The sequence below is a fragment of the Otolemur garnettii genome, unplaced genomic scaffold, assembly GCF_000181295.1.
Source record: "Otolemur garnettii isolate 467f Iridium unplaced genomic scaffold, OtoGar3 scaffold00135, whole genome shotgun sequence".
NCBI lineage: Eukaryota > Metazoa > Chordata > Mammalia > Primates > Galagidae > Otolemur > Otolemur garnettii.
In genome coordinates, this window is record NW_003852530.1 from 4,223,423 (window position 1) to 4,243,077 (window position 19,655).

Below are 19,655 nucleotides of genomic sequence, written 5' to 3' on the forward strand. Positions count from 1 at the left end.
ATTGCTGTAAGCTATGATGCCATGGCACTCTACCAAGGGCAACAAAATGAGATTCTGTCTCATAAAACAAACAAAAGAAAAATCATAAGACTATTTTGCACAACTCTATACAAATAAATTTGAATGTAGATGAAATGGACAATTTTCTGGGAAAAATATAATTTACTAAAACTGATCTTAGCAGAATTAGAATCACAGGCAAAATCTAAAAATATCCAATTATTCCAGTAGTACTTAATTTATTGCAGCTCATTGAAAAAGAAGGAAAACATTCAAAAAGTCAGGCTGATTGCTCACTCTTTTTTTTTTTGAAACAGTCTCACTATGTCAACCTCAGTAGAGTGCTATGGTGTCACAGCTCACAGCAACCTCAAACTCTTGGGCTTAAGCAATTCTCTTGCCTCAGCCTCCCAAGCAGCTGGGACCACAGGTGCCTGCCACAACGCCTGGCTGTTTTCTCTCTTTTTGTTCTTATTGTTGTTGCTTGGCAGGCTGGGGCGGTCCGAACCCACCAGCCCTGGTGTATGTGGCCGGCACCCTAGCCGCTGAGCTACAGGCGCCAAGCCAGATTGCTCATTCTTCACTTAGTCGTCATTTCTGGGTTTTTTCTCTTAACACTTTAAGTTCTTTTACACTGTTAATCTCTTCTACTGTCTTTTGATTGTCTTTGTTTTTTTTGCTTTTTGAGTCAACTTTTTAGTTATTTTTGTTTTTATTGGGATAAATATTTAATGGAACGAAACTTTTTTTTTTTTGGAAACAGAGTCTCTTATCACTGTGGGTAGAGTGCTCTGGCATCACAGCTCACGGCAACCTCAAACTCTTGGGCTCAAGAGATTCTCCTGTCTCAGACTCCCAAGCAGCTGCGACTACGGGCACCCGCCACAATGCCCATCTAGTTTCTAGATTTTCTATTTTTAGTAGTGATGAGGTCTCACTCTTGCTCAGGCTGGTCTCAAGCTCCTGAACTCAGGGGATCCTCCCAGCTCTGCTTCCCAGAGGGCTGGATTACAGGTGTGAGCCACCGCGCCCAGCCAGAATGGAACTTTGTTGAGACACTGTTTAGGCTGCATTCATTGATGATATATCCTGTTTCCATCATTATTGTTTTTAGGCATTTATGTACTTCCATGACCTATTTCCTCTTGTACCCCCAAATGTAATTTTTTCTTTTTGTCAATTTTCTGTTTTGTTTCATTATAGACAGAGAATGTATGTTACTTTTAATTTCTTTTTTTAATATCAGGGGTTTTGTGTGGCATTAAAGATTGTCAGTTTGCAGACATATCCCACGTGTGCTTGAGAAAGGTTTGGTGCGTTTGCTATTGTCAGGTTCAGAGTTAGACGTGAGTCTTTCAGATCGTCTTGTTCTCTTGTACACCTTCAGTCACTGTGACTTGACAGCCGGCTGCTCTGGTGTCTGCTTCTCCTATTTCCCAGGGTTTCTGCTTTGTTGACACGGCTGCTGTCCAGGTTGGTAGATAGGTTTTCTAACTCTGATATCCTTGTCATGAGTTTGAGCCTTTAGCATAACTGCGTGGTCTTTTAAGTCATGCTTTGGGCCTAGCATTACGGGATAAGAATCACAGCCCCCACTTTTGTGCATTCATTGGCCTGAATAACTCTGCCTGTCCTTTTAATTTTTACAGCTTTGAAGACCTACCTGAAAAAAATCTTTTTCTTGGCTCGGCGCCTATAGCTCAACCGGCTAACGCACCAGCCACGTACACCTAAGGTGGCGGGTTCGAATCCCCAGCCTGGACCCGCCAAACAACAATGACGGCTGCAACCAAAAAATAGCCGGGCGTTGTGGCGGGCGCCTGTGGTCCCAGCTACTTGGGAGGCGGAGGCAGGAGACTCGCTTGAGCCCAGGAGTTGGAGGTTGCTGTGAGCTGTAATGCCACGGCACTCTGCCCAGGGGGACAGCTTGAGGCTCTGTCTCAAAAAAAAAAAAAAAAAAAATCTTTTTCTTTTAATGGCTGACTTCAGCCTGTTGAAACCGAGTGAGTCGTTTGTTCACACAGCTGATGGGCAGGTCCCCATGCACAGTGCCTCATGTCTCTCTGCAGGAGCACCTTCTACTGACTGACAGCTCTCTGTGTGTGACATTCTGCACAGACACTCCCCAGGGGCCCATCTCCCTTATTTTAAATGGGAAAAACTATCACGCATGGTATAAAACCCTAATTCCCAAGTAGTGTCCTTAAATCCGTTTAAAACACAGTAAGTGCACATATCTAAATAGCACAGTGCCCAACACCTGTTATATAAGATAGTGCACTGGTTTAAACAGATTTCCTGGTGGCCAAGCAGTTACCGTGGCTGCTGACGAACGGCAGCCTTGAGTGCAGTCGCACGGCCTTCCTGCCTCTCTGGTGCACCTGTGCCTAACTCTGGTGTGTGTGGCATTTGAAAGGCAACTTGAAATGTTGATCACACGTTTTATTAAAAATTTGTACTGCCTAGACGGCGCCTGTGGCTCAGCTAGTAGGGTGCCAGCCCCATATGCTGAGGGTGGCAGGTTCAGACTCAGCCCCGGCCAAACTGCAATAAAAAATGGCCGAGTGTTGTGGCCGGCACCTGTAGTCCCAGCTACTCAGGAGGCTGAGGCAAGAGAATCGCCCAAGCCCAGGAGTTGGAGGTTGCTGAGCTGTGTGATTCTGTCTCTAAAAAAAAAAAAATTCGTACTGCCTTTTGAGAATGTAAATGTTAGCTTTTTCCCATAAATATCAGATGTAAATGGAAGTGCTAAGGGATTCATAGATACTAATAAAGTTTCGGGGTGTTAAAAACAAATGAGCAGAAAACAGCAATAACAGAGAAGCGTAATGAGCACCCTAGCAAGGAGGTGTCAACCAGGAGATGTCCTGATGGGCACCCGGCCAGTCCCCGCACATGAGGGCTGGTACAGTAGGGGCTGCGACTTTTGTGCCCTCCCCCCACCTTTCTGTCCAGAGACAAGGCCTTGCTGTGTTGCCCCAGCTGGAATGCAGACTGTTCACAGGGGCAAGCACAGTGCAGCAGAGCTTCAGACTCCTGGGCTTGGGCATCCTGCATCAGCCTCCCACGTAGAGATAAGAGGCTTGGCCGCTGTGCCTCGCTTTTCTTGTTTTTTGTTTTTTTTAATATATTTTTTGGTACATATAAAGGCTGTGTTTTTGTTCTGAGAGTTACTGTAACTATTATAACTATGTAATACCTTATTAATAGTATCATAACTAATATCTAAAAAAATAGGGCACTAAAGTATTATATCCTTCTATAATATAAAGTGGCTCACACCTGTTAACCTCAGCACTCTGGGACGCTGAGGTGGGAGATGCCTTGAGACCAGGAGTTAGAGAGAGCAGCCTGAGCAACATAAAGACCCCATCTCCATCAAAAAGAGAAACAAAACTCAGCTGGGTAAGCATGCCAGTAGTCCAGCTACTGAGGAAGCTGAAGTGGGAGGAGCTCTTGGGCCGCAAAGCAAGACCCTATCTCTAAAAATTAAAAAATAAATGTTAAAATGGTACCTTTTCTTTTTTGGACACAGAGTCTCACTCTGTTGCCCTCCGTAGAGTGCTGTGGTGTCACAGCTCACAGCAACCTCCAGCTCTTCGGCTTAAGCGATTCTTTTGCCTCAGCCTCCTGAGTAGCTGGGACTACAGGTGCCCGCCACAACATGCGAGTTTTTTTTTTGTTTTTTTTTAAGAGACAGGGTCTCACTTGGCTCTGGCTGGTCTCTAACTCATGAGCTCAGGCACTCCACCCACCTCAGCCTCCCAGCATCCTGGGACCTACACGCGTGGCAGGTCCTCCGCACTGGTAACAGAGCACCTTCTGTCGGCAGTGGCTTGGCCTGGGCTCCTTAGTTGGCACGCACTGCCCACAGTGTTGTGTTGCCAGCACATGACGCTGGCGTGATTCTCTAGGTGACTCCTCAGGGCAGTTCTCATGTAATGCCTAGAGTTCTTCATACTAGCAACTGCAGACTTTATTCTCCAAGGTCAGTTTGGCTGGATATAAAATCTCTAGCTTATATTTTCTTTTTTTGACTATGTTAAATATGTCTGTCCGTTGTCTTACAGCATGGGTGGTAAAATTCTGATGCTAGTGGTAGTTTCTTTCCTTTATAACGAAATCGTGGATGGAGCTAGGGACAGAACAAGGGGAGTGGACGCCCAGGGCATGTTCTTAACGCTCTGTAATTCCATCAAAACATTTTCATTGCCTCACTCACATTTCCTAATTACATGGTGTGTCTTTTACTTTGGTGGCTCAAGCCCTACTCCCCATTTTCCCTCCCACGACAGGAACTATTTCTGGAATTGTGGTTTTTAGAATTCTACCTTCCTTTCCTCTTCAGGGCCTCCAGTTGTGAATGCATCAGACTCCTTCTCATCTGTTAGAGTCTCCCCACTTCCCTCCTTATCTCCCAACAGGCTCCTTGGCTGTCATGTTCCCTCTTGTCCTTTGTGCTTATTCTTTACTTCTGAAATGATTTTTTTTCCCTAAAATGACATTTTGAAGTACTGACATCACCCAGCTTCTCTGCAGCTGAGATACGTGTGCCCAGGCTTCATCTTGACCCCCATGTTCTTGACAAATTCAGTGTGGCTTTTCATCCGAGCAGTTGCTGATTTTCAGTGTTGCCTTCTGGAAAGGAGTTTCTGCGAGGACATTCTGGACCCCCTGCAGGGCTGAGGCCATGGCAGTGCTGCTCCCCTTCTGCGTGGCAGGGCTCGGGTCTTCCTCCCGAGGGGGCCTGGGGCTCAGGGGCTTCCATGCAGAGTCTGAGTTTTGTGGTGATATCTCATTTCCTCATTTTGTGTTGAAGATGTCGGCTATAAGGGTTCCCTTTACTGTCTTAGTGGCTCTGCCTGTTTGAATGAGGGATTTTGTACCTATCCATAATTTATGCTGCCAGTGTCATTTGCCTGCTACGTGGCCCGATTGGGGTGGAACTGCTGGACTCCAGCCTGGCTGATTCGGGCCTTAGCTGACTCCAGAGACTCAGTGGTAGTCAAGATACAATGCCAGAAAGATCATTAAACAGACTTCTGAAATAAAACTCTGAAGTTTGGACCTTATCTTTATTCATGTCCTAATTTCTTAAGTCCTCGCCTTGCCTCACTGTTTCTTATATTCACACCTGTCTGTTAGGACTAAATAGCGCAGTGGTTCAAAACAAGACAGCCCTAAACACAAGAAAACTGAAACGCATTCTACTTTCTCCCCTCTGGTATATAGACGGCACCAGCCCTGCGGGGACGGGCAGGTTGGGCTGCTGGTGGTTGTAGGCACAGGAGCAGGTCTGGGGCCAGAGCTGAGAAGTCCCTGCCAATCTGTGCAAAGTGTACGTGTGAGAGACACCAGGAGATGAGAGACAGGACTGTGTGAGAGACACCAGCACTGCCAGAACCAGGCCACAAGAGAGACAGGTCATAGGTGTTGAATAATTAAGTGACTGGATCATAAATGATAATATGAAATAAAGAGCAAACTCCACTGTGAAATCTGACACTCGAGTCAGACTGGGGAGAGAAGGCATGCACCCAGTATTTGAGATAGTTACCTCTAATTCATTTTTTGGAAACCACAGGCACCTGTGACTTTGGGCTCTCAACTTACCTTAATCGGCCTTTTCAGTTCCTTCCTCGTGAACCGCATCACGACAAGGGCTAGAATCGTCATGCCGTAAAATAACCACGCAGCAAAACTGAAATAATTCACTAAGGAGTTGATGTCACCAGGGATGATATAAAAGATGGCTATGATCGCCTGGTTGGAAGAAGAACGAATTTGTAGGTCACTGGCACATCAAAGCTCTGCTGTAAACACGGCACAGGCTACAGAGGCTACAGAGGCACTCTTCTCTATCTCGAGAGAAACTCCCCGTCCTGTTACAGTTGAGGTTAAACTTGACCGGGGCTATGAGAATGCTCTTTTTGAATAAAGTCTAACAGAAAAGACCTGATAAATTTTTGAATTGTGACGTCGTGATTTTAAGCAAAGAAAACCCCAAATATATGTGTATATTGTACCAGCTTCACAGCTATGGATTTACCTCCCAGAGAGCCGTCCTCACAGCAGGGCCCTGGACTGTGAGACTCAAGTCTGATTCTGACCTGCATCATTTGCACAGACAGCCCTGGACTGGTATCCCCACTCTGGGGTCTGGTTGCTGGTCCTCAGGGTAAGTGGGCTGATAGACAGCAGTGGTTCTGCTGGGGGTGGTGGAGGTTACCTGGCACTGAGGCCAAGAACAGTATCTTGGTGCCCAGAAAATTTGCAGCCAAGGACTGTCTGCCCCTAAGAGACTCCAGTTAGGAGATGTTACTCCACAAAGATCCCGGGACTTCTAAATTATCAGTCCATAAGGAAATGCGACTGTCAGTAACCGCCTGGTGCAGTGCCTTTTCTCCCTCCCTGTACGCTAGTGGGTTTTTATATACAGTAGAACCTCTGTACGCTGACCGCCCAGGGCCACACGGGTGAGGTCAGCAGAAGGATCTAGGCCCACTGCACTGATCCGTGCATGCGGTGCATGTCTGCGCTATGAAAATTAGGTCACCTCGCGGTGGTCAGGGTAGGGAGATGGCCAGCTGTGGAGGTTCGGCTGTAGTTTGTGACCAACCACCCAGAAGAGACAAAGGGACATGCATGTCAGAAGCGTAGTGGGAACAAGCTTGGAGGGCTCAAACAGTGTCTTTCATGGATAAATTCAGAAAAAGGAGCAGAAGCTGGCTAAGTTGTTTATATTTTCTTGGGCTTTTCTGTATCTGTTTCATGTCGAGGACTGAGGAAGTCTGGGGCACCCACGGCTGAGGTCGGCGCCCCTGTGGCAGCCTCGTACTCACGTGGAAGATGATGGCGGGTGCGGGGGTCAGGCGCCGGACGCTGATGTAGGAGAGCACTTTGAGCATGTGGCCTTCCCTGCCCGCCACGAAAATGAGTCTGAAAAGATGACCAACCATAGTCAGTGACCAGACTGCCGGTTGTTCCCCTGCCCCTGAAGAAGCGTCTGGGGTTCCAGAACGAACCACAGAGAAGGGGACTGAGCGGGCCAGCATCTGCAGACCGTGGCCTGCCCTCTGGAGGGGAGTGAAATGCACCTGCCACAGTGGGGGCACCCAGCAGGGAGAGGGAGCAGGGTGGTTTGGAGAGGCCTCTTCAGAGGAAAAACTGCAAAGTTATGCAAGAAACAAGTGTAAATTCCAGGCCAGGACCTGGGGCCCCGTTCCCAGGTGCTGGACAGACACAAACACAGGGCACCTTGCAGCTTCTGTTCCAAAATCTCATCACAGAGAATCTCCAGATTTTAAAGCAACCAGCAAATTAAGGGTGAATCAACAGATAAGTGGCTTCGTTCCCTTTCCCCACCCACCCAAGAACTCCTGATACGTCATGAACTGAAAGACTTTGAAAGATCAGAGAAGAGCCGTGCGCGGTGGCTCAGGCCTGTCATCCCAGTGCTCTGGGAGGCTGAGGTGGGTGGATCCCTTGAGCTCAGGAGTTTGAGATCGGCCTAAGCAAGAATGAGACCCCATCTCTAGTAAAAATAGAAAACCAGCCCAGCATTGTGATGGGTACCTGTAGTCCCAGCTACTTGGGAGGCTGAGGCAGGAGGATCACTCAAGCCCAGGAGTTGGAGGTTGCTGTGAACTATGATGCTACAGCACTCTACCCAGGGTACAGAGTGAGACTCTGTCTCAAAAACAAAAATTACGATAGAATTGGGAGAATAAGAACAATAGGAGACATAGGAGAAATAATATTTCCAAAATGGTAAGAGAAACTGATTTTCATTTTAGAATTCTATGTGGGTAAACTATCATTCCAGACTACTGCAATAAATCCCTTTTTAAATAAACTACGAGGCGTAACTGTAACTCAGAGTTGACAACAAGAAGCAGTGTTATGGAGAAAGCGGTAAAGCGTCCGTGTGCAGATAGGGATTGGATTTATTTATTTTGTAACAAACTGCTTTTGGAGGAACAAGTTCATAAACAAGGTTTTAATATGAAAAGGGAGAGCCCTGTAAGACAGGAAAGAGAATGAAATACTGATATCTGTTAGTTATCCATGTCAAATTATAAGGGTGATCATTAAAAGGATAGACACATAACCTCCATATCAGAAGAAGACAAATGCCAGTAAAGAAAATTCAATGGATATGATTTTTTTAAGTCAAGAAAACAAAAGTAGCATGTAAGAAATCCAGAAGTCATTTCTTTGAGAACTAATTTACCTATTATTTTATTGGATAAATAGTTGACATGGATCAGTAATAAAGGGTTAAAGAAGAATGGTGAAAATACAAAGACGTCTGCTTCTAGCTGAGGTTCAGTTACAGAGACTAGATTGACCCTTCAGCTGGGAAACCAAGCAGAATATAAAAGCAGCAGTTTCTCAGACTTTGGACAAAGGCTGTGCGGTACTGTGATCCCTGGGAGAGTGAAGACGAGAAACCACCTGCTGCACCCTACAGCCTGGAGGAGGGAAAACCCGGATGCACATGCTTAGTGGAGCCAGAGATCAAAGGTCAGGGGGTGGTGGTTTGGCGCCCGTAGCTCAGAGAGTAGGGCCCAGCCACATACACCGAGGCTGGTGGGTTCTGGCCTGGCCTGGGCCTGCTTAACGACAATGACAACTGCAACACATAAAAAACAGCCCGGTGTTGTGGCGGGCGCCTGTAGTGCCAGCTATTTGGGAGGCTGAGGCAAGAGAATCACCTAAGCCCAAGAATTTGAGGTTGCTGTGAGCTGTGACGCCACAACAGTCTACCAAGGATGACAGAGTGAGATTCTGTCTCAAAAAGAAAAGATCAGGGTGATGGAGGGGAGGGCGTTTCCCAGGGGAAAAGACTCTGGAGCATTTTCGGGGGTCACTGCAAGTCTTCAGCCCAGTGCTGACCGGCACATGTGTGAGATGAAAGGGCCCCCGGCAGAGGGAAAACACTAGTGATGGGGACGCAGAACAATTCATGACATCAGTGCAGAACAGGAAACAGCACCTTAGCCCCAATGCCAGAGTAAAAAGACCTTCTGATGTAAGGGACGTCGGGTAGAACCCCCATGAGAGCATTACTGAAGGAGCAGTGGGGCTGAACTAGCCCTGCATTAAAGGCGTCAGCCTCCCCAACAAAAGCAAGCTTCAAAAGGAGCCCCCTGCTCTCTAGTAAGGTAAGTGTGCACCAGAACCAACTCCAACATTATCTAAAGCAGCACAATAAACCTGGCACCCAGCAGCATGAAATCTATACTGCACAAAGTATGATCCATGATTTCGAGAGGAAAAACAATCAAAAGAACAGCTCAGATGCATAAAAATACCAGCTGAAGCCCAGTGACACTGACAAGGTGAAGATTAAAGGGATGGGACACATTACTGAAAACAACCTGAAGATCAGCTGGTGCTGCAATTGTCAAACACTACAGAATTTAAGGCTTTTAAAAAGAGTTGCTCCTGGAAAAAAGGAACAGTCCACCAAGAAGATATAAAAACCAGGAGCCCTTGAAACAGAAGACGGACTTGTCAAACCCCACTGTTGGCGTGTAAGATTCGAGCAGGAGAGCTACAAGCCTGGGGAGGGCATAGACTCTAGAAGCCATTGCACGATACGTTATTTCCAAGATCATAGGAAATAAAAATTTCAATGATCCACAAAGGAGATGTTAAAGCTTCTGAAGAATTAATATAAATACCACCTACTCTGACTACAGCGGGATAAAATTAGAAGTCACAAAGGCCAAAAGACTCAACAACAGAACTATATATTTAAATTTGGAAATGATTAAAAACTTCATATTAAGAACAAGGTAGTGATAGCTCGGCTCCCGTAGCATAGTGGTTACTGCCCAAGCCATATACACGGAGGGTGGTGTGTTCAAACCCTGCCCGGGCCAGCTAAACAACGATGATAGCGATAACCAAAAAATAGCCCCGTGTTGTAGTTCCAGCTACTCGGGAGGCTGAGGTAAGAGAATTGCTTGAGCCCAAGAGTTTGAGGTTGCTGTGAGCTGTGATGCCACAGCACTCTACCCAGGGCAACATAGTCAAACTCTTGTCAAAAAAAAAAGAACAAGGTAGTGAAGGAGGGTGGGAGTTGCTGGAAGGGAGATTTAAGTTCAAGAGGAATGGCGTGAACTCTTCAAATTTCATCAGTTCTCCACAAATACATACAGTAGAACCTCTATAGTTGACCACCTCCCCACACTGACCACCTCCTTATGTTGACCTAATTTTCACAGACAGACACGCACCACACATACTCAGTGGAAAACTGGCCTCTGTCTGTTGACCCCTCTGCAAGTTGTATCTTGACCACTTGGACTGTGACAAATTAATTTCCCTTCCCTAACTTGATGAGTTGAGTCCGTCCTACACCCCGGGTAGACGGTGTGGGCTTTGCCCACTAATTGCATTATCTTTTCTTTAGTAGAAGCTCTTTCACGTTTTGTTTTGCCATGTGTGGGATGAGGCCTGACGTCCTTTTGTTTATCATGTTTTGTGGAAGACATCGCCCACATTAAGGGCTGGCCTGGATTGTAGGTACATCCTATGATTACTGGAAACTTCTACAGTTCATGGATTCAGGGTGGCCCAGAGGAGAGAACTCGAGGAGCTGACCTTGACGGAAAGGCTGACCTTCTGCATTTTCTGGAAACTAGTAGCCAAAGAAGGGTGGTGGAACATGTTGGTGTTAGCAAGACCACAGTTAACTACACCCAAAAACGTGAACATGAGTCCTTGGAGAGATGTAGCAAGGAAAGCAGACACCTACAGTGGAAAAGGAGGAAAACTTCCTCAGTCCGTCCATGAAGCCACAGTGAACTGCCTTCAGCAACAAGGGCAGGTAGTGCCGAATCTCCACACCAGGAATAAGAAGTTGCCAAAAATCGGGTTTGGATATTTGCACAGAGTGAGACTCTATCTCAAAAAAAAAAGTTACCATTAAATTATTTTATGACAATTCCATTCCTAGGAATTTCCCAGAGAAATTAAACCGTCTGTCCACACACAGACAGACGTGAATGTTCATAGCAACACTATTCTGAGTTTTTTCTTTTTTGTTTTTCCGCAATACAATAACGAATAGATAACCCAAGCATTCATCAGCTAGTGAAAGGACAAATTGTATTTCCACGCAGTGGAGATAATCTCAGCAATTAAAAGGAATGAACTTAAAACATGCTATGACCCAAATGAGCCTCAGAAATGTCACACTACGTAACAGAGGTCAGCTTTGGAAGGACTCAGGGTGCATTCCGCTAACATGCCTGGGGAAAGCAAAGTTACAGAGACAGGTCAATGGTTGCCTAGGGCTGGAGGTAGAAATGGGTTAACCCATCAGGCAGGATGACAGAAATGTTTTAAAACTGGATTTGGATACTTGCACAGCCTAATAAATTTTCACTCCAAAGAGTGAGTAGTACAGTATTTGTACCTCAGTAGAGCTATTTGTTTTTTTCTTTTTGCAGAGATGGGGTCTCGCTCTTGCTCAGGCTGATCTGGAACTCCTGAGCCAAGCGATCTGCATATCTCAGCCTCCAAGAGCGCTAGGATTACAGGTGTGAACCACCACTCCCTGCCTCTCAGTAGAGTTGTTAAAATTGTGTCTGTACATATAACCAATGAACTATCAGAAAATGAAATTTAAAACTTTTAAAAAATACATTTTATAATAGTATGAAACGATATGAAATGCTGTGGAATAAATCTGACCAAAGATGTACAAGAACTGTGTACCAAAAACTACTCAGAAATCATTTAAAAAAAAAAAAAAAGAGCTGAATAAACAGTCCACCCATGGATGGGAAGACTCGGTGCCTTTGAGACGCAGACCTCCCCAAATTGGTCTCTGAGCTTACAGTTCCCTGCTCGTGCAGGGAGGGGCTTCACTTGGAGGGGCCTGGGGACCTTGGCCCTCGACCTCCTCAGGGTGAGACTGGCCCCGCCCACCGGGGGGTGTGGGGCCGGGGTCCCTACCTGCCTGCTGTGAAACAGCTCCCGTTAGCAGCACCAATGGTTGAAAACGCCACAAACAGTGGGACGACCCAAGAGGCTGGATAGAGAACGCGGTCACCAAACGTCTGGCAAGAGAAGTGAGTTGAATCCTCAGGGCCTTTCATGGTCTTCAAGAGCCACTGGTCCAAAAAAGGTACTGTGCCCTCCCAGGGGACAGAAATCTCATCCCACCCCTCCCTGGCACAATCTTTAGTCACTTCTGTTTCCTTCCGGTGCCCCCCTCGAGTCCCGTCACCTCCTTCTCTGTTTCCAGCTGCAGCTCACGGCCCCCGGCTCACACCCGCCCCCTTCCACCTCGCTCAGGTCTGTTCCCTCCTTCCTCTGCTCAAATGCATGCCCCCCATGATGGTGCCCTCGCCCCCTTTCTCTCTTCCCTTCATGGTTGTTAGTCAAAACCCTAATCCTGGGCGAGGCTCAGCACATCCTCCCAGCACTCTGGGAGGCTGAGGTGGGTTGATCACCTGAGTTCAGAAGTTGGAGCCCAGCCTGAGCAAGGTGAGACTCCTGTCTACTAAAAATAGAAAAACTAGCCAGGTGTTGTGGCAGATGCCTGTAGTCCAAGCTACTTAGGAGCATGAGGCAGGAGGATCGGATCACTTGAGCCCAAGAGTTTAAGGTTGCTGTGAGCTGTGACACCACAGCACTCTACCCAGGAGGACAGAGTGAGACTCTGTCTCAAAAAACAAAAGCCCAGCCCTGGCTGACCAGCCTGCCCTCCAGCTCTGTTCAGTGCTGTGCGGCGGTGCCCATGGGGCCCTTAGCCCACTAAAGTGTGACCGAATTCCAGCCTGTCACCTCAGGTGAGGCTCGGGCCTGCCCTCTTCCGTCCCCTCTCCCAGGCTTCTAGATGACGACTGCCCTCCTAGCCTGTATGGGCACCTGCACTTGGCTTGAACCCCTGGCCTGGCCCATCCCCACCCTGCCATCTGCCTGGGCACTCACCACAGCCACAGCCTGGGACTGCAGGAGCTCGGTGGCCGTCATCACGGTGAAGTAGGACACGTTCATGAGGATGTAGCACACGGTCACCAGAGGGATCCCGATGACGATCGCCAGGGGCAGGTTTCTGGGGGGAGCCGTGACATGGACCCCAGGGGCAGACTGGGGCATCCCTCCAGAGACTTGGGGGCTTGTCTTGTCCAGTCCTCTCCTCCTGCCCTCCCCAGCTGGCCCTGCACCTGCTCCCATGGTGAGGAGCTGCCTCCCTCCCAAGGTCTGCCCAGGAAGGGGATTTGTGCTACAGCAGAGTCCCAGCAGGGACGTGGGACATTCTCCAATGAGAATTCTCCCTCTCCAAGACTGCAGGGTGAGAAAATGAAGCAAAGGGAGCTGAGGTAAAGGAAGCGAGAGCTCCTCCCTCCCTCCAGCAACCTGCCACTGCCAGAAACAGAACAGAACTGCCACAGGTTTGCTGTGTGGAAGAGGGTGAGTGACGGCAGGAGGCAGCAGCTCTGCGTTCTGCCTCGTGAAATGTGCCGCCTGTCCCCCGTCCCCCATCCCGGCTCAGCTTTCTTACCTGTAGGGGTTTCTGAGTTCTTCTGTGATATAATTGAGTTGATTCCTAGAAATAGAAAAGTTAACATGAGTGTCATACCTTGACTTTAAGATTGTGAAACATGGCTCCGTGCCTGTGGCTCAACTGACTAAGGCGCCAGCCACGTACACCTAAGGTGGCGGGTTTGAATCCCCAGCCCAGACCCGCCAAACAACAACGACGGCTGCAACCAAAAATAGCCAGGCATTGTAGCAGGCACCTGTGGTCCCAGCTACTTGGGAGGCGGAGGCAGGAGACTCGCTTGAGCCCAGGAGTTGGAAGTTGCTGTGAGCTGTGATGCCACAGCACTCTACCCAGGGACACAGCTTGAGGCGCTATCTCAAAAAAAAAAAAAAAAAAGATTGTGAAACATTCAATCATGTTTAAGATTTTCCACCATAGGGAAAATTCTGCAGGAATTTCAGGGTAAAGATTTTCTAGGACAGTCTCGGCGGCTGTAGCACAGCGGTGATGGCACCAGCCACATACACCAAGGCTGGAGGGTTCAAACTCAGCCGGGCCAGCTAAAATCAGCAATGACAAGTGCAACTGAAAAATAGCCGGGCATTGTGGTGGGCACTTGTAGTCCCAGCTACTTGGGAAACTGAGGCAACAGAACAGCTTAAGCCTAAGAGTTTGAGATTGCTGTGAGCTGTGATGCTACAGCACTCTACCAAGGGCGACATAGTAAGACTCAGAGTGTCTCAAAAAAAAAATTTTTTTTTCTAGGAGGGGAGGAGGGAGGAAGATACAATATATGGCACACTTCTTGGGGGTGGGACACAATTAGAAGAAGGAGTTTATCTAATAAATGCAATCAGTGTAACCTTTTTTATTTTTATTTATTTTTTTTGAGACAGAGTCTCACTATGTCGCCCTTGGTAGAGTGCCATGGTGTCACAGCTCACAGCAACCTCTAACTCTTAGGCTTAAGCACTTCTCTTGGCTCAGACTCCCAAATAGCTGGGATTACAGGTGGCCACAACAATGCTCAGCTATTTTTTTTTTTTTGAGACAGAGTCTCACCATGTTACTCTCAGTATAGTGATGTACCGTCCGTCACAGCTCACAGCAACCTCCAACTCTTGGGCTTAAGTGATTCTCTTGCCTCAGCTTCCCAAATAGCTGGGACTAGAGGCACCTGCCACAATACCCGGCTATTTTTCTGGGGAGTTGTCACTGTTGTTTAGCTGGCCCAGGCCGTGTTGGAACCCACCAGCCTTGGTGTATGTGGCTGGTGCCATAACCACTGTACTACCGGCTCCAAGCCTAACTTAATTCTTTGTACCCTCAACAAATCCCAAACAATAAAAAAAAAAATTTTGTTTTTCTAGGAAAGCTCGAGGTTTACACATCTGTTCTTTGGTCAAATCTTTCATTACCCTCTAGGAGAAGCACATGCATTTTCAAGAATAGCTGGGAAAAGTGAGTCCCCAGGTGCTTTAAAAAATAGAATCTTTGGGGCAGCACCTGTGGCTCAAAGGAGTAGGTGCTGGCCCCATATACCGGAAGTGGCAGGTTCAAACCCAGCCTCAGCCAAAAACTGCAAAAAAAAAAACCCAGAATCTTTGTCTGAAAAGATAATGGAACCTATGATTGCAGAGGAGGAAAGCCAGCATCAGGGTGGCCATAAACAGAGTCTTGCCAACTGAACCTGCTAATTCCAGGGATCAAACAGAAGTCTGCCGGGTATGCCTGCCCTGTGAAGAGCGTGGGAGGCCCTGGTCCGGCTGAGCCTGTATCTGCCTGGTGAGAATTCTGCACAAGGGCCATCACAGCCTGCCCACAGGACACCGCCCCGGGGGCAGGGGCTGGTGTCTCAATGTCCAAGGGGTTCAAGGGAAATGGAAGGGTGAGGGGGCGGGAGCCTCACAAAAGGGAAATGTGGAGATGAATTTTTTAGGGTCGTGCCAAACTCTAGAAAGGAGAAAAATCGCCTTCTCCAATAGCCTGAAGAAGCCACCACCAGACTGGGGACCCCCGGGGCTACCTTACCATCCGTCATAGGCCCAGAGTCCGTTGTAGAATGCCAGGCTGATGGCCCCCACAGACACATCTGCGCCCTCAAAAGAATTTTCAAAATTCTTTGTATTTCCTGTAATTAGGTCAGATAGTGCATAGCGGGTGTCAGCTGATCAGAGTTTGGGATCATCTCCTTATGGAACAAGGGGGTGAGCTGTGACCTCAGGTTACTAAGCAAACTGAAAATCTGGAAGCTAAAAATTCCCCCTGCTACGTTCCCGCCATGAGGTGCTGATGGGGCAAGACTGTTCCAGATGCAAAGGAGGTGGGGGGCACGGGGGGTGGCACTCTCCCTGTCCTGCCTCAGTCACCTTGGGCCAGGAGGACGAATCCACTGATGATGATGATGGCCACGATCACCAGCTTGGCTGCAGTGAAGATATTCTGCACGTAGCTCCCCAGCCGCACGCTCAGAGAGTTCACGATCGTGATGAGCACTGCAGGGCAGGGGTGGGGAGGGGACAGAGACATCCCACAGGGGTGGTTTTCAACAGACCCTGGAGAGAGTCTCCTGTCTACTGCCACACTGAGCCGGATGCTAGGAGGACAGACCCCAACAAGGGACCTTTGATATCCAGCTGAGGGTGGCAGAGAGGGGTCGGCCCTGAGCCAAGTGAAGGTGCTGCCTGTGGGGGGACAGCCGGTGGCAGGAAAGGCCCCCCTGTAGCCCCAACAAGCCAGGGGCTTCTCAGCAGGTGGCACCCACAGAGACTGCAAGGTCAGTGCTAGTGCCTGCTTCTCACCAGATCCCTCAGCTCACTTGACCCCAGTGAGGGGTCAAGACCAGAGGCCTCCTTTTGGCCTTGTATCACTTGTGCCACCTTTTTTCTGACCCCTCCCCCGGGGTTTCAGGCTCAGGCACTCACGGATGGCGGCGGCAGCCAGGCATTTAACGACAATTTCCGGGGGCTTGCAGCCGGCGTAGAAGGGCGTGCAGACGTACTCAGAAAAGGTGAGGCAGATGATGGCGAAGGATGTGGGCTTCAGGACTATCAGGCTGGTCCAGGAAAAGAGATAGGCGGGGATGGGGCCGTAGGCCTCCATCAGGTATGGGTACTCGCCACCCGACTTGGTGATCATCGTGCCAAGCTCTGCATAGCACAGAGCTCCTGGAACACAGGAAGGTCCCCATTCCCTTCGTGAGGAGCTGTCCTGGTCCCCAGGAGCCTTCCTCCCCTTGGGGGCTGTGTGCACAGGGGCCTGCTGTGGTCCTCCCTCAGTGGGCCAGGCCCTGAGTTTCAGCCACTGGACATTGACTTGCAGCCAGACTAATGATTATTTGCATGAAGCGGGAGCCAGCAGCAGCAGGACCCTTATTCATATAGTTTGCCCTCCCCAGTTTAACTGGAAGAACTTCACCCCGGGGTCGGGGTCGGGGACGGGGGTGGGGGGCAGTGTTGTTACCCAGTGTTGCGAGAACCCCGCAGACGGCCCAGATGATGAGGCAGGGCCCCACGGCCTGCGTGTTGCTCAGCACAGACTTGGGGGAGATGAAGATGCCAGAGCCGATGATGGTGCCCACGATGATACAGATGCCGCTGACCAGCCCCACCTCGGGGTGGCGGGAGGAGGGGGGTCAGTGCTGCCACCAGGGCCCGTTGCGGATGGCCAGATGCCATCCTCTCCACCCATTTTGGGTGTGGCCGGGGCAGCCCCAGCTGAGCCCCCTGTCCCAGGCCCTGGCACTCTGTGCTGTCACAGAGATGACAGCACTGTTATCAGGGCTTCACACATGCCAAGTTTCCTAATTCTTGTGACAGCCCCATGAACTGGGTATGCGTGTCACTCGGTACTGCCCTTGGTCACACAGCCGAGGGCAGGGGGAGCCCATTCAGGTTCCCTGTTCCCCTCAGCAGAAAGGCTGACTCGGCAAAGTCAGCCTACAAGAAGGGCCCTGGGACGTGCCTCACAGCTGGACAGAGAGGAGCAGAGTTCACCAAAGCAGAGTGAAGTTAAGGACGGGGAGTCCTGGCTGGGCCCCACGACTCGTGCCTGTAACCTCAGCATCCTGGCAGGTGGATCACATGAGTTCAGGAGTTCAAGACCAGCCTGAGCAAGAGTGAGACCCCATCTCTATTAAAAATAGAAAAACTAGCTGGGCATTGTGGCAGGCACCTATAGTCACAGCTACTCAGGAGGCTGAGGCAGGAGAATCACTTGAGCCCAAGAATTTGAGGTTGCTGTGAGCTGTGGTGGCACAGCACTCTACCCAGGGTGACAAAGTGAGACTCTATCTCCATAAAAAAAAAAAGTCTTAGAGTCCTGGCCAGACAGCCAAGTGGGGGTGAGCAGTGGAGGCCCCCCTGGAAACAGAAAGATCCAGGGACTATGAACTTTCCCTGGTACCATTTTCTAGGATGTTCCCTTTCTGAGAACAAACAGAGCTCAGGTAGGGACTATGATCCCAGGACCATGACGCTCAGGGCCAGACGGACTGATGCACTGTGTTGGAAATTCCAGGTTGGGGCGCCAGGGAGCTTTCCAAGGTGGGCGCTTGTCAAAACTCATCATACTGAGCACTGAAGCCTGCACATTTCACTGAATGTGAATTATACCCCAATCCAGGGGGGAGAGTACTGTTAAACACACACACAGCCTGACTCAAGCCACGCTGCTAACATCAGGCCTCAGCAGCTGCCCAGACTGGATTTCCAGAGCAAGAAGTTTCTAATGCCGGCATCCAGCTGCCTGGACAGGGGCCATGCTTCCGGTTAGATTCCTGGGGGAAGAGAGAGACCCTGGTGGCAAGCTGGCCACTAGGGGCCTCAGCACACACAGGTGAGGGCCCCGAGGCTGTGCCGGCTGCCTTCCAGCCACAGAGCCAGGACACAGTTCTTGGCCTCTACTCCCTAGAGCCGGTGGTTTGACTCACCAACATCTGGGGCCCTCCAGAAGCCTCCCTCCTGACACAGATGAGGTCGGCATCCAGCCTGAAGCTGCCTGTGTGGCCAGGGGCCCACTCCAGCTCTGCAAGGGCCTTGCTGGGATTGGGCCTCAGCCTGGCAGGGAGGGAGGGTCCTGCTGCTGTCACCTGTCTCCTGGGGACCCAAGATCCCAGGACAGCCCAGTCAGGCCACACCATGCCCCTCAGCAAACCCCAAGCCTCAGTGCCATCCCTCCTCCATCCCCTCTGGGGCCAGGATGGGGAGCTTCTGGAGGTCCTGCCCAGACCACAGCACCCTCATTCTGCCCTCTGGGCTGAGGCTGTGGCCTCACTCCGGGGCCCTCTTTCCCCATCCTATGAGCGTGGAATCCCGCTGTCCCGCCATGCCAGGCCCTGCTGCTCTCCTGCATCTGGGACTGGCACACAGTGGGGTGTTAAGCCCCTTTCTGCCTCCAAACCTGCCTCCCTCCCAGAAGGTCCCCCTTCCTCTCGGCTAGGACCAGCCTCCTGTCCTCACCACATTCTGGCTCAGAGCTGCCGTCTGCGCCATGCCTAGGTCAGCCTGGCCATCCCAGCTAGACTCCTCTGAAACAATGTCTCCCATCACTACAGGTACTCAGACACGCGTGGGACAGAGACTGAGCGAAGCTTGACCACTGGGGAAAGTCTCTGACCGTCTCTGGACAGGCCATTGTTCTGAACAAAAATGGACTCGGAGAGAATATGCTGAGCTCACAGGCAAGAGGGAGTGAAGGAAGCCCGGAGAGTCGCTCATTTGAAGATGACCTTAACAAATCAAAGGTCACATCCTTCGCCTCATCACCAGGGACAGGGACCCTGAGGCCTGCCCCCCACTCACCACCCACCGGACATGAGCAGCCTTACCTCCTTCTGGAGATTTGTGCTCTTGGGTTCATTACTCTGCACTGACCTCCCGTCTGCGCCCCGTTTTCTCAGGCTTGTCTCCCCCATCTTCCCCTCCTGTGTATTCCAGGAAGCTGCAAGGAGGGCATGGGAGGAGTCTTGATTCAGCAAAAGCGGCAGAGATGGAAACCTGAGCTCAGCCAGGGGCTCGGCTCACAAGGGGCTCTGCTCAGCCAGGGGCTCGGCTCACAGGGGGCTCTGCTCAGCCAGGGGCTCGGCTCACAGGGGGCTCTGCTCAGCCAGGGGCTCGGCTCACAGGGGGCTCTGCTCAGCCAGGGG

The 19,655-nt window shown here is 49.9% G+C and overlaps 1 protein-coding gene across 1 annotated transcript in view; it reads right to left on the reverse strand.

Moving 5' to 3' along the window:
• The window catches only part of SLC7A9 (solute carrier family 7 member 9), a 27,439-nt gene extending 8,015 nt beyond the window's left edge, over window positions 1-19,424 (reverse strand). Inside the window, exons 1-10 of the mRNA XM_003798429.1 lie at window positions 19,338-19,424; window positions 16,973-17,120; window positions 16,435-16,677; window positions 15,880-16,005; window positions 15,542-15,641; window positions 13,529-13,573; window positions 12,955-13,078; window positions 11,974-12,077; window positions 6,843-6,939; window positions 5,614-5,763 (exon numbers count right to left, since the gene is read on the reverse strand). Of these exons, the coding sequence (XP_003798477.1) occupies window positions 5,614-5,763; window positions 6,843-6,939; window positions 11,974-12,077; window positions 12,955-13,078; window positions 13,529-13,573; window positions 15,542-15,641; window positions 15,880-16,005; window positions 16,435-16,677; window positions 16,973-17,120; window positions 19,338-19,424 (1,224 nt within the window). The remainder of the gene's footprint in view (window positions 1-5,613; window positions 5,764-6,842; window positions 6,940-11,973; window positions 12,078-12,954; window positions 13,079-13,528; window positions 13,574-15,541; window positions 15,642-15,879; window positions 16,006-16,434; window positions 16,678-16,972; window positions 17,121-19,337) is intronic.
• Window positions 19,425-19,655: the final 231 nt, after the last annotated feature.